At 31.5% G+C, this 13977-nt stretch overlaps 1 protein-coding gene across 3 annotated transcripts in view; it reads right to left on the bottom strand.

The window, feature by feature from the left end:
* Positions 1-2437: 2437 nt before the first annotated feature.
* The window catches only part of LOC125057345 (zwei Ig domain protein zig-8-like), a 153322-nt gene continuing 141782 nt past the window's right edge, over positions 2438-13977 (bottom strand). For 2 of the 3 annotated variants that reach the window (XM_047660995.1, XM_047660996.1), the window contains exons 4-9: positions 13460-13644; positions 13112-13228; positions 11499-11592; positions 10513-10640; positions 4271-4439; positions 2438-3370 (exon numbers count right to left, since the gene is read on the bottom strand). In XM_047660995.1, the coding sequence (XP_047516951.1) occupies positions 3270-3370; positions 4271-4439; positions 10513-10640; positions 11499-11592; positions 13112-13228; positions 13460-13644 (794 nt within the window). In that variant the 3' untranslated portion in view covers positions 2438-3269. The remainder of the gene's footprint in view (positions 3371-4270; positions 4440-10512; positions 10641-11498; positions 11593-13111; positions 13229-13459; positions 13645-13977) is intronic. The other variant, XM_047660997.1, reaches the window with a different exon arrangement.

Below are 13977 nucleotides of genomic sequence, written 5' to 3'. Positions count from 1 at the left end.
CGACTGATTTGAGCGCGACTGCCGCTGTGAAAACCGCAGTGAGAGTTCGAAAAGTGAGTTACAGAATCGCAAGGCAGGGTTCTGAAGAGTCGATTTTTTTTACGGCAAGCAAAAAGGGTGACATCTAGTATAATTTTGTTTATAGCCCATTTAGATAAAGGTTGGTCTATATTTATATAATAGCTAGTCATTAGATACTGTAGGACTAAGATAAATAAAACAAAATCTTCGTTTTACGATTAAGTTTATTTTAAATTGTACAATTATAATAATCTATAAGAAATGATGAAAGTCTCCGTTAATCGCTTTTTGTTTTGTTAAATACCTATTTATAATAAGTATTATGTTTTAAAAATAATATTAAAAAATGGTCCTATTGTTTTATGACAGTACTTTCATCATTTTCTCTATAAGAATTTATTTACACAACCTTATGACGTCAAAACAGTTAAATACGAATAATTACAATCTTAATGTTAGCTAAAACTATTTATCCAATATGGTCTAACATACTAGTTTAAATGCTTGAAAATTTATTATTAAAAATTATCTAGGAGCCGATTATATTAAACTCAACCTATACAATAAAATAAATTGATGCTACTTAGGCGATTTAGACCATAATTTATTATGACAATACTTCTTCTTGACATCAATTTTCGTCCGCTTATTGACAAAATGGAATTGATTGATTCGTTTTATTAAGAAACCATTGGAAAAATGTTGCAAAATTTACAGTAACCGACTCAAATAGACAAATAAGTTATTTTAATTCAATTTACAAAACTTTATTTATTTTATACCAAACATTAATAATTACATATAGTAAAAACGAATAAATTTTTATTTATATTATTTTTAACCATTTTTTAAAAATAAACGTTATATGTCACTCAATTTAAATTATTAGATTAAATTTTGTTTGATAGGCGGCGTAGCACTTCGTAGTAATTCGTAGCAGTCTCTAGTACGTTATCGTAGCGATATCTACAGCCTTTTTCAACATAGATTAATCCTAAAAGAATGTAATTAATAAAGTGTTGTGAGTAGGCAAGAAATATTTCTTCAAAGTAGATACTACAATTCGTTTGTAATTTTTTAATTGTTTACCATTTAATTTACAATTATGGAGTTCTGGTAGTGAAACTTACACACACACAATGCTTCAATCTTTTTCTCATAATAATAAGCTAAAATTAATGAATAATTGTAAGGTAAACTTAATTTTAAATCACTGCAAGCATACGCGGACGTGAAAATACTTGAGCTTCAAAAATTTTAAATGAAATTTTGTTTTCATAAGCATTGCTAATTGTATGTCGTATAACATTTGTAAGTGTGTGTAAAGTGTGAGTAAAGCATGCTCATGACGTCCTTTTTCATGGTCATAGCATCACCATTAATTATTATGACAATAAAAATAAAAAAAACTTCCCAGATTGAAGTCATAATCATTTATTGTTTTATTTGAAACACTTATTGTTTATCTATCCATAGATATTCACCGGAAGTACTTTTATTGTTTTCTTTATCCGTTATTGACATGTGAATTTTGTTGTTAGATTTTCAAGTTTTATATTGAATTGACAGGTCGTATTAATTACATAGTATTTATAAGTATTATGTTTGTGCACGCCGGTCGCACCTATTTCGCAACTTATCGGGGCCACATTGGTTCAAATTAGTATAACTTGTCTCTTCTCCTTTTTCTTATGTGTCGGTTGGTGCGGCTATAAATAAATACTCAAAAAAATTCATTACATCCAAGCATTTAATAAATAAATTCTCATGACTGTACTATAAACCAACTAGCCCATAACTATTAGCTTTAAAAAAGATATACTGTCGTCGAGTTACTGTCTTTCAATGCATCCTCAAATTATTCGATAATATATAATTAAATGAACACAATATGTCAAAATCTGGGCACGCTGTCGCTTTACAATTAATCATGTTTTCGATATTAACAAATATATGCCTTTTCCTATATTAGAGATTCATCTGGTGTACCATAGCATTTAATTTGTGAAGTGTGTTTTAAACAATAGCTTTTACTAAAGTCAAATACACACAACTTTAAAAATCGTGAGATTTTATCAATTGATTTATTACGCAACATTCTCAAGATGTTGGTGGTAAATCTTCAAGGAAAACTAAGAAAAGCTAGTTAGTGGTTCTTTTCAGTAAAGTAAGATATATTCGTTCAAGCATTTTTAACTGTAGAAACATAATTGCTGTTTACTAAGTGTGATAAACTAGCGCAGCTAAGAATTGTATAAATACAATTTATTTTTTTTCATCTTATAAAGGACGATTTATCTTAGCCACAAAGATGTCAAAAAATTACGTACGTTAATAACTTCTCCTATCAGCTTATATCAATGCCCATATATCTTTAAATATAATTAAGACAATTAAGGTTTTCTTACAGGGCTATAAAAACTTATTTCAGATTATTCGCCGTCCGACTTTACAATCAATTATAACATTTTATATTCATTGCAAATGATATATTTCATGAAATATTCGATAGCTCTCGCAACTTCGCAGGACTTTTCTAAAATTATTCAAAATAATATCATTTATATCTCTCGCTTTTTAAATAATATTTTAAAGTTTGTAAGAGTTCTGAGAGTTTATATAATTTCTAGATGTGAGATTTTACTTTATACTAATAAATATATTGATATATAATTGGTAAACCATATAATGCGCCGTTTATTATTAATTTAATATGTATTTAAAATTACTCGTTATTTTACAGTATTTTTTCAACAAAATATCTACGATAAACTTACAATGTATGTTAAACTTAGATATTATATGAAATAATCGACAAATTACCTACTTTTAACTGTAAATTACAGATCAAATATTCACAACGTTATTTGTTCCATTTACTATAACATTGATTGTAATTACAAAACTTAATATTTATAGACTTACATCACTAAGAGTCGTTCATTAGAAGTGGCGCTTATTATAAATTAACCTTATTATAAAATCCGGACTACAGTTGGCCTTCGTACTTTAGTATTTGTAATCATGACAACCACCCTTATTATATCATGACACTGTAACCATGGTAACGTAACGATAATATATCGTTTTATAATTTGCCCAATATAAGGTTAGAATAGATTTATGAATGGTAAAATTCTACGTACTTTTGGAGTCATTCAAGCAGACATTACATTTCGTAGCCGTGTATTGTTCTTTATAATGGACGACTCTAAGTAGTGCTAGTTCCTAAATCTAAAACTCTACTACTAGCAACCCATGAGGGCAACAATCACGCTGAGGAGGGCTGCAGGAAGCGGATACTGCAAACGCAACTGGCCTCCGTGTTGCATTGCGGCTGGGTGTTCTCCTGATACAAAGGAATACTTAAACTTCTGTTCATATAAATATATATATTCATTGTGATAAAGTAAGACTTTTAACTGAGGTCCTGCATTCAACACCTGGCGAATTTTTTTTTTGCAATTTTGATATTTAGTAACACTATGAGCCAGTTATTCATTAAAACTAAAACAGTTTCATTGCCCATTTAACTAAAGTAAAGTACTCATCTATGTATTTTTATTACAACGAAATACAATTTGAAAGAAAGAGGCGAACCAGAACTTTAGTTAAAAGAGTCAACTACTCAAGAACTCATTGATAAATAGCCATCAATTTGAAAATTTAATTGAATTCGCTATAAAATATATAAATATTATCAGTATAAACATTAAATAGTCACTAAGTTCGACCAATTTACGAGAGTAACTAAACGCATGAATTTTACTTCGAACAGAAACTATAAAAAATTTCGCCATCGTAAAGTTTCGCTTTTATCGTCAAAATGAAATCGACATCAATTCGTTCATTTTTGGATGAAATCCAGAAAGTTATGTTATTGAATCCGCTAAACTTTACTTTGTATCTTACAAATGTTATTAAAAATGAATTTTGAGATTGATTTATAAGAAAACAACGATAGTGATATAATATTTCAAATTGTAAGTTTTAAATTAATGTTTCTTCTATTTTCAAAACAACATTCATATGAATTTGACAACGAATAGAAGAACTTTGTTTTTGACTTAAATTATAATAATATTTTCACAAGACATATTTCCTAGTTAAATTTTGGTTGATATAATGGTAGCAAAAATAAAAATAAGATAAAAATAACAATTTCTTTAACTTATCAAAGTTGATTGCCGAGAACTGAGTGACAGTACGCTAGAACTGTTTCTACAGAAGTACCATATGAAATTCTTACCACTAAGAACATGGACGAGAACTGATCTGGGGTTGGCGTTAGCTGGGGCACAGGTGTACCTTCCGGAATCCGTACCCCGCGCCTTCTGCACCAAAAGGTGTGAGGTTGTCATTTCGCCCTTCTCCGTAATTACGGAGACACCACCGCGGGGTGAATCGTAGTTGATTTCCTGAAAAAGATAATGACATACCTTAATAACAAAATACATAAGGTTTTCATATGAACATGGACACGCTTATAAAAGTTATATTTGGAGATAATCTGCAATAATACATTCAAAGTAAAGTTTATTACTGCGATAAGGCTAGCAAAATCTATGGATGATAAATTAAGTAGTATAATTTAATCTTATATATACATAAAGCTTTATTTCAAGGAGTGTAGATGGTGGCCAGCAACTAAATTTTATACTACGTAAAAAAATCTCCGACTCGAAGGACCAAAATGTACGGTTTCTGTGTCATCGGGGTGATTTAACTAATAAAGAATATTTTTAATCAGGGTAGTATTATAAATGTATCACTATAACCTTCTTTTTTACTAAAGATGTATATATATACTTTAGAGTCACATAAAAAATATACACATAAATAATTAATTGATTAAAAACAACCTAACGTTTGCATATTCTATGGGCTTCATACTTTCGATTGGTATAGAATTTATCTAATAATCATTCATACCGGTGAAATGTTTAAAAAAATATTTTTTTAAATTATTAATTAAACATACTCTGGACTGAAATTTGCTAGGCAACCCATATGGATTATATTTATTGACATATTAAATTAAATATCAAATACGTTTCATTAAATAAGCATCTCGGTGAAGGTCGTTGTATATCGGGATCTTAGACCATAAATAAGTCCAAGTAATCCGTACTCCTTGAAAATCAACTTAAATAATGCATCAAAGGCATTAAGCAAGTCTCGCAACATACATAATTACGTTAAACCACAAACATTTTCATATTTGAAAAGACATCTTAAAGAAACAATGAAAATCTCTCCATTGTTCCCTTACAACTGCGACTTCCCAATAAACATTAAGAATAACATCAAAATAAACGAAAATGTAAAGAAGAAAGTACTCTTTTAATAAGAGGCTTATTATTGAGGCTTTCAAAGAAAAATTCTTTGAAAAGTGGATACGATTTATAAGAATATATTCCAGTACGAGCAAGTTTTTCGTTATATTTTTTAGACTGGCGTCAACGTAATTCTGGGGTACTTGAAAATTAATTTATTTTTCTACGTTATGTGAATTTTAAAGGCTACTCACCTCTTCAATTTAAATTTTAAAATAAAATTCAATTTATACTTTTCGTTATTTTTTTATTTATAAAGAAAATGTTCTTAGAAATATCGCTTTATTTGAGTCTATACGAAGAAATATATTTCCGTAACTTGTTACTTAAAGTATACTTATAATATAAAATTTTATAAGCAACTAAAAGGGAATTTTTCTGAATAGTTTGTGAATCATTTGCGTTTTTTGAGAGTCCATCAAATGAAGCTTATACAATGATTCTGTATTGTATAATATGCTTTATTACAAAGCAACAAAGACGCTATTTTATTACGCTATAGACACGAGAATATCAAGAAAAAAAGAAACAATCTGGCTATAGATATCTTTCTGAAGTCTCTTTTAAGTCGTAACGAAAATAAACACGTCTATTAATTTCAAGCCTTTTAGGTAAGGATGTTTGTAATTTAAAAATATTGTAATAATATTACACAAAAAATAGAAAAATATGATTTAAATCTACAACAAACAACAACAATTAATTTTTAATTAAACATTTCTGCAGTTAAAAACGCATCAACGGGCAAAGATGTTTCCAGTGTAAAAATAATATTAAAACCATATTTTTACTAACTTCTTAATATCCTCTGAAGCGGGAAATTGTTTAAGCAATTTCCTGTAGTCGTTCAACTGAATATCTTACTGACCTTTGCGAAAAAGGTTGGTGTTGGTTACAAGCTGACCCTCGATTTGGGATAAAACTCGTCATAACTAGCGCTATTTCATGGATACATGAAAGCTGTATTTCAAACAGTGTGGATAGCGGCAAGCAACTAAATTTTATACTTCGTAAAAAATCTCCGACTCGAAGGACCAAAATGTACGGTTTCTGTGTCATCGGGGTGCTTTAAAAAATAGAAGATTTTAACAACGAAATTTTAATTGCTATGTAACGAATGAATGCAATTTAACATTCAAATAGAGTGCCTACGTCTGGCTATGCTCTCGGGGTGTAACTCCCATGATTTAGTTAATTAGTAACAAACGAATGACTGAAAGTAACAGTCGAAGAGAGTGCCTGCGTCTGGCTATACTCTCGGGGCGTAACTCCGACGATTTAGGAAATCGTCACGCTTATAAGTGATCAAAATGTGCAGCTATGGCACGTACATAGGAAATCGTCACGATTATAAAACTAAGAAAGCCTGAGTGAGCAGAATGTACAGCCTTGGTACAATAAATAGGTTATCAGGAAATAAAATAGTACTTTTATTTGGGGATCGTATGGGTGTTTATATGTTCTTGTTTATTATACTTCGAAGGCAACGTAATAGCTGCAGTGCTCTTAAAACAAAATCATTATTGTTTTTTTATCAAAGCCACGGTTCTGCAAGGACTCAGTTCCTTATATTCACAACGTAAATCCATAAAAGGATTTTGGAGATTGACTTTCATAATAAATGTTTTTCGTTCTTTCTAACATTTAACAAACAAAAAATTGGTTCTACCAAGGCGTGATAATTGTTGTTGTACCTTTACTATTACACATTTTTATGTAGTAAGTGATAAGCTTCTATGGCAGGTTGCTTTTAGTGTCTAAGACATTCCGTATCTTTAAAAGGTTTTTAAATACCGTACGGGCAAGTATTAACTAGGTACATAGGAAAATCAATCCATCATTGGAGCCACCGAAATTCGAACTCTTTAGGGTTGAGAATGCATCTACGTACTAGGCAACCTATTATACTAAACATAAATAAAATATTGGAGTACAACAGATTTGCTTGAGTAGCAATGACCAAACAGTTCTAGTAACTGGAAGATTATCTGCTAGCAATAATGAACCAGCTTCCAGACACACAGGACCTACTCTTAAATTTGATTAAAAAAAAAATTTTTTTTATAAAATAGGGGGGCAAACGAGCTTGCGGGACGACCAAAAAGGGCAGTCTGCGCAGCCCATATACACCCATTTTTAGTGGGTGCGTTGACGGCCTTTGAGGGAGGAGTAGAATTACTTTCTCTTCTTGCCTTAACGGAGAAGTGAAATATTTTATGTGATAATTCTTGCAAAGTAGAAAGGAATTATGTCCAATCCCGTATATTCGGTTAATCCCTCGCTTCAAATGCGCGGCAATATTTTGTCACGTTTTATCATATTTAATCATTGTTTTGCTTTTATATTTTTCATGAGATGTGTTTCTTTGAGTGTTGAAATGATATAGATCCTATTTTTAGAACTAATGAAGCAAATATGATATTAGCTGCAATAGTTTGCAAAATTCAGGTTATTTTAATTAAACACTCTATATGTTTAAAAGTTCCTATTAAAGAGGTCCTATACCATAAAATTAAGTCAATATTGTAAATAAAAGTGAGTCTTTCTTCTTGTAGTGCCCCTCCACTACTGGAGGTTGGTGGTCAGCTCGTCATACTTCCTCTAATTCTTCGCCAAGCGCATCAGCTGTTCTACGCTGGCTACTCCCGTCCATTCTCTGATATTGCGGAGCCACGACTTCCTCCTTCTGCCAGCGCGTCTTTTCCCCTCGACCTTGCCCATCATGATGACTTGAAAAAGTCGGTACCATTGGTGGCGAAGCACATGTCCCAAGTAACTTATCTTCCTTTTAATGGTCAAAGTGAGTTCTCGGGATCGTTTGGCGCGCCGTAGAACTTCGTTCGTTATGAAATTATACTCTTACATATATCAAACCAAATACGATATTGATTATTTATTATAATATATTTATTCATAACAAAGCGAGTTTATTGCAAGCGGAGGTAACGTTGTTCAATTTTGTTATGACATGAAATGATGGATTAAGACTGACACGAACATCGCGTGATGTCTCTTTACTTACACGAAAAAATGCTCTATTTTTGTTTTCTTATATTAATTTTACCTTTGATCTTTTGCTATATGAAATATAAGGTTTTGTATTTAAGGGGATATCTATGTAGAATACCTATGTATTATATTGTTTCATTAAAATAAGTTTTATAACGTCCAGTAAAGATGGTTTTTAATATCTAATTTTTTTAAATGTATCATACATCGTTCCATCGTTGGTAATATAAAGTGGAAAATAAATATTTAATTATCACTATAAGTGTACTAAACAACAGAGGCAATGAACAAAAACCAGTGGGAACAGATAAAAGTTTATGGTTACCATTTAAAATCTCATGCTAATAATTTCCCCTTTCTCTCTCTATAATAAAAGATAGTAATTTCAAAAAAAGTAAGTTTAAAAAGTTTAAGCAACATCGTTCATCTATCTAGTGATTCAATTCGTAGGTTTAATTTTTAACTGATCTATAAAGGGATTAAGGTGAAAGCTTTGCGGTAGTGAGAGTAAAACAAAGTTTATAATTGTCAGTGAATTAAGACTTACAAAAATATCAAACCCTAACAACAAATAACATCATTACGACTATGTCGGATACGGGAAAATTTCAATGCTAGAGCATTGAAATATTCTAATTTTTTATTCTTACTAAAATCAAAATGGTTTTATTTTGCGGCTCAGCCCGGGATTAGAAACAGAGACCTTATGATCTGCAACCAATTAAATAAGTGATACTTGTCTCATCTTTCCTTGTAAAATAATATAAGAAATGTTAACGGCATGAATTTTGTCAGCTTTTAGGGTAATTAGTAAATTTCTGAAGATAAAAGCAATCGTCAAGCTGTTTGTTTATCCTTACTGTTCGTAAGAGCGTAAATGCTTTTACGTTTACATTTACTGCCAGTTCTCAAATCAAGGGCGTAGAACGGACCGGAAGAACTGGCAATAAACTCTCCGCCACTGTTTTTAATCGCCAATTTTTTGTTTTACAAAATGTTTGTAAGGAGCTGCAAACATTACACCATGTTCCACATGACATCTTTAGTAATTGATAATAATATTAAAAAATTACCCCCGAGTCTGGAAATGCAGCCGAGAGATTCAGTCGCGTTACCTTTTTATACTGGAGCAAATCATATCCAAGCACTACTAAAATCGAATCTTAGAATAGGCGTTAGCTAAAAGCTAGAAAATTACACATACATTACAGAATGCTGCATTTAATCCCTCGAAACATCGGTCCCATATTCAGTCTACCAGAATATGTTATAAAATAGTTATTATCTACACACACAATACTGTTTTAGCGTCATTGACGCATTTAATAAACCGACGTGACCGAAACGGCCAAAAGAAAATTATCATTTATTCTACTTTTTACCTTAACAATACAACTTTCGTCCTACTAAATATGAATGGACAGGTGACAAAGACAGTTTCAACGTTTGTCCTTTATCAGACAAGCTTAGACGCATCAATATCACGGCGACTTTAGAACTAGGCCATCGGTTGAACAATGGTTGAGGCATCAATTTTATTTTCTGGCAGACCGATGTTTGGCACTGGTTCAAAGGGGGTAAATAAAAGTGGGCGAAACGAAGGTTCCCGGGCTCTGATTGCATAATTTTCTGCTTGTTCGACTGCTTAAGGGTGTTGCTCAATTCGGTTTTCAAATATAGAATGACATTTCACTTGGGAATAATTTTTGGGAAAAAACGATTTGCGTTACATTTTTTCATATAAAAGGATGAACTCCTATATCGAAATTACGAAAAGCCCATAAAAGACAGCTGCCGCAACCCATGGACAGCAATGTTAGTGATCAATGATCTATTAATAAATAATTCGATAATGATGATAATATAGCTTTTGTCTTTTATATAAAATAAATAAATTTTATATTACAAACTAGGTATCATAAAATATTTATAGTTACTCCATGCTCATAAACTGCAAGTTGATGCTATTTTACAGTTGGCCTTCGATAAGGGACTCTTCTACTTCCACAACTTCTCCTACGACTATATAAAACTTCAGCTCTCCAAAGACTAAAATTAAAATTCATCTGAACCGGTTAAGCAGAAAGAACTTACTATGTTTATTTTTTATAAACACTTACTTAACAACGTATATTATTTTCATTACCTCGTCATTGTGTGTCCACCGAATGGCTGGAGGTGGTTCCGGCGAGTGTTGTACAACGCATGTGAGGTTAATTGTGCTCTCTGTGTTGATAAACAGCTCTGGTCCATTCAGTATTGTTGTTAGCGGTTCTGTTAAATTGTTAATAAAGTGAGAATGGGTGTAGTAATAACTATATGAAGATATGCCGTTTTTGTGTTTATATTTATTAGAACATTTAATATAGTTTTGAACTTTATAAGCGCTCTTTAAAGGCTGTACATTTATAACCAAAGGCGATTAAAAATCTAAATGTTGTTTATTGAATTGTGAAAAACTGATAACAAAATGAGAAATTTTGATTTAAATTATTAAAATATTACTAATGGATATTATTCAAATATAGCGTGCACTTATTCTATAGTAACTGTGTTTCACGCAATTCTAAACAAAGTTTTGGCCTGCATCATGAGCACACATATATACCCTCACACACGGGTATGTACCCTTAACACACCATCACACAACACACCCAAATTAGATACCTATACTTAGTTAAATGTATTTAATCTATGTTAACGATTTCCTTTCTAAGCTTAGTAAATGTTTGAACCTTTTTGTATATATTATATACTCCATCTATGGCAATATTTTTAGTATAATTGTTTTTTGTTACAAATAATTAAATGCCGTACAAAATTCATGATTAATTAATTCTACGACTTTTTTTTTCAATTTCTGGTTGGCCTTTGGTTTTAAGGTTTGCACCTTTTTGTAGATAATATATAATCTATCTTTGGCTATATTTTTTCGTATAATTGTTTTTGTTACAATTAATTAAATACCGTACAAAATTCATAATTAATTAATTTAAGTAATTAATTAATTAATTTAATAAATTAAATTAAGTCTACAACTTTTTTTTCAATTTGTGGTTGAAAAAAAAGTCGTAGACTTAATCTGTATCTGTATAAATAGATTTTAAAAGGGTATAATTATATAATACCAACCAACAACGGAGAGGTACATCCGATGTCCGATAGGTGGCGTGGTTCCGACCTGGCACTCGTAGATACCAGAGTCTCTTCGTTGCGGAAACCTTATCTGTAACATTTGTTTATGGTAATCACCAGGTAAACTTTGGACCCGCGCCAGAAACTCAATGTATCAACGTTTGTTAGGGTGAAGCATTAAAAACTCTTGACATCGTTAAGCGTTGTAAAGAGCCAACTTGTTAAAACTGACGTTATATTGTATTTATCACTTAGGAGGCACGCTTTGAATTTGGACTACGAGCGGTGTCTTTATAACAAAGTATTGCAGGCAACTTCACTATAGTTTCCTGTTATACACAAAAAATAAAATTTCTTACTTGGTGAGAAAAAACATATTTAAATTAAGGTGGTTACAATTAACTACTTATATTTCATTATTAAACTAAGCAATAAATGATTAACAAGGCAATTGTATAAGGATTTTTCCTCGTGAACAAAGTGTTACAGGGAATCGTAGTTTAATATGACGAACTCATACTATAGATGTGTTATTAAAGAAAAAGATACATATTACATATATCTTTCTCTTGAACTCCTCTCTATGTATCAAATGAAAATGCGTTAAGTATTTTAAAGATCTAAAAGTGACTTTGTTTGCTGCGATAACGAGCGAGAAATTATTTATTTTCAAATTATATACAAATTATCGGATTTGGTTATCTACTATAGAAATATTGTTCTTAAACCACGTCTTGGAAATAATTTTACTTAGCATTATGGGATTAAGAGCTCGATCGCGGGCTTATAAAACAATTAAGTTATTGGTGTAATTCAAAGTTACTTGAAATTGTTATTGAAATTGGAAATTACGTGTTTTTGGCACTATAACCTCAAGGTCTTGGGTTCAGACTTCTTAATAGACAATTAGGTGATCAATCTTCTGTGGCGTCAACTTTTTGGGTCTAAGGCATGCTGGTTTCCTCGTGATATTTCTTTACCATACGAGCGAGTGTTTACTATATAAAAAGTACATTGGTGCACAGACGAACCTACGAACTCAGGGAAAATCACACGCTAAAGCCACTAGGCTAACACTGTTTAATGCACTGCTTTATAAATTTGAGGAAGCCCACTATCTTTTGTACTGGGCTTTACAGGTATGATGACATCATAATGAGTGGAGAACGAAGATTTTTTTATTATTATATGTATACTAGTAGTTCCTTTTTGCTACAATGTTATAGTACCAAAATTTATTATTGAAAGCGAAAATGAAGGTCGGATTCACTATTGAAAGTAGAGGGTAATGTAGCAGAATCGCCGCTTTGGCTCCCACTATTTTGATTTCACACACGCAAACTGTATGAGGACTTATTGTCTATATGAATAACTGAATCGCTATATATGTTGCTAAAAGCATAGCTCGAAGACGGCTGGACTAATTCAAATACTTTTTAAATTTATTTGTTAAACGAGGTTCTTATGAAGGAAAACAATTGAACGAAAAACTTATTATCTAATTAATATTTCGAAAAAACAGTCTCTATGGGGTACAATAGAAAAATGGTTCATATGTTGGTATGTAGCTACTAAAAAGGTAGGCTAAGCAAAAGAAAACCATAAATTACCTTTAGGATCCAGTCCTCTGTATGTGGGTTATGAACACTGATGAATCTCTGGTCTGAGGTGTACGTCATCCTCCCAGAAGTCAGTAGATGAATGTCCCGATGTCTGATCCATGATACCTTTAGATAAATAAATTTCATCAACGACACAATTTTTCAAAAAGCAACAAACATCATAATATAATCAGTTTATCTTTTAAAATTGAATAGGTATCGCACCCTAAATTCTAAAGAAACAACTTTTTTCATCCCAATCTTCGTAATAAATAGTATTGAGGTTTTTAAAAAAGGACTCGTAAATAAAAAAATGCTTTTTATTAGATTTTTGAAAATGAATACAAAAATCCTTACTGTTCTATTTCCGAGGTTATGAACCCTACAGTTGAGTTGTGCAGTCTTCCCCACTAGGGCAGTGACGTTCTTCGAGTAGGGGACGTCAAAGTAAGGGCCTCTCTGCGTCAGCCCAAGGTCAATGTCGGTATACTCTATCTCTGGTACACCATCTTGACCCAGACCATTTGTATTGTCTGTACATCCTGTAATTTTAATAAATATTTTATTGATATGGCCATATTACAAAGGTTATCTGGCCTTGGAAGGGGGTCAATTGCTTTGGCAAATAAAGAGAAATATCGGAGATTGACTGCTGATTTTCCGTAACAGAGTTCAGTTCTGCTGAAGAGGCAAGAAGAAAAAGAAAACAAGCATCATCACGCATTTGGATCTTTTTGGTGTAATTTTCATTGTTACCCACACACCTCTCAGGTATTTATCAGCAATATAAATTACATACAAGTAGATTTGAAATATATATTACTAGCCGTTTCGCGCCCGCTTTGCTGGACGAATTAAAATAAATTTTATGTTTC

Source organism: Pieris napi, chromosome 16, assembly GCF_905475465.1.
Source record: "Pieris napi chromosome 16, ilPieNapi1.2, whole genome shotgun sequence".
In the NCBI taxonomy this organism is placed as follows: Eukaryota; Metazoa; Arthropoda; class Insecta; order Lepidoptera; family Pieridae; genus Pieris; species Pieris napi.
The sequence above is the reverse complement of the archived record's forward strand: the minus strand, read 5'-3'. Positions and strand labels throughout refer to the sequence as shown.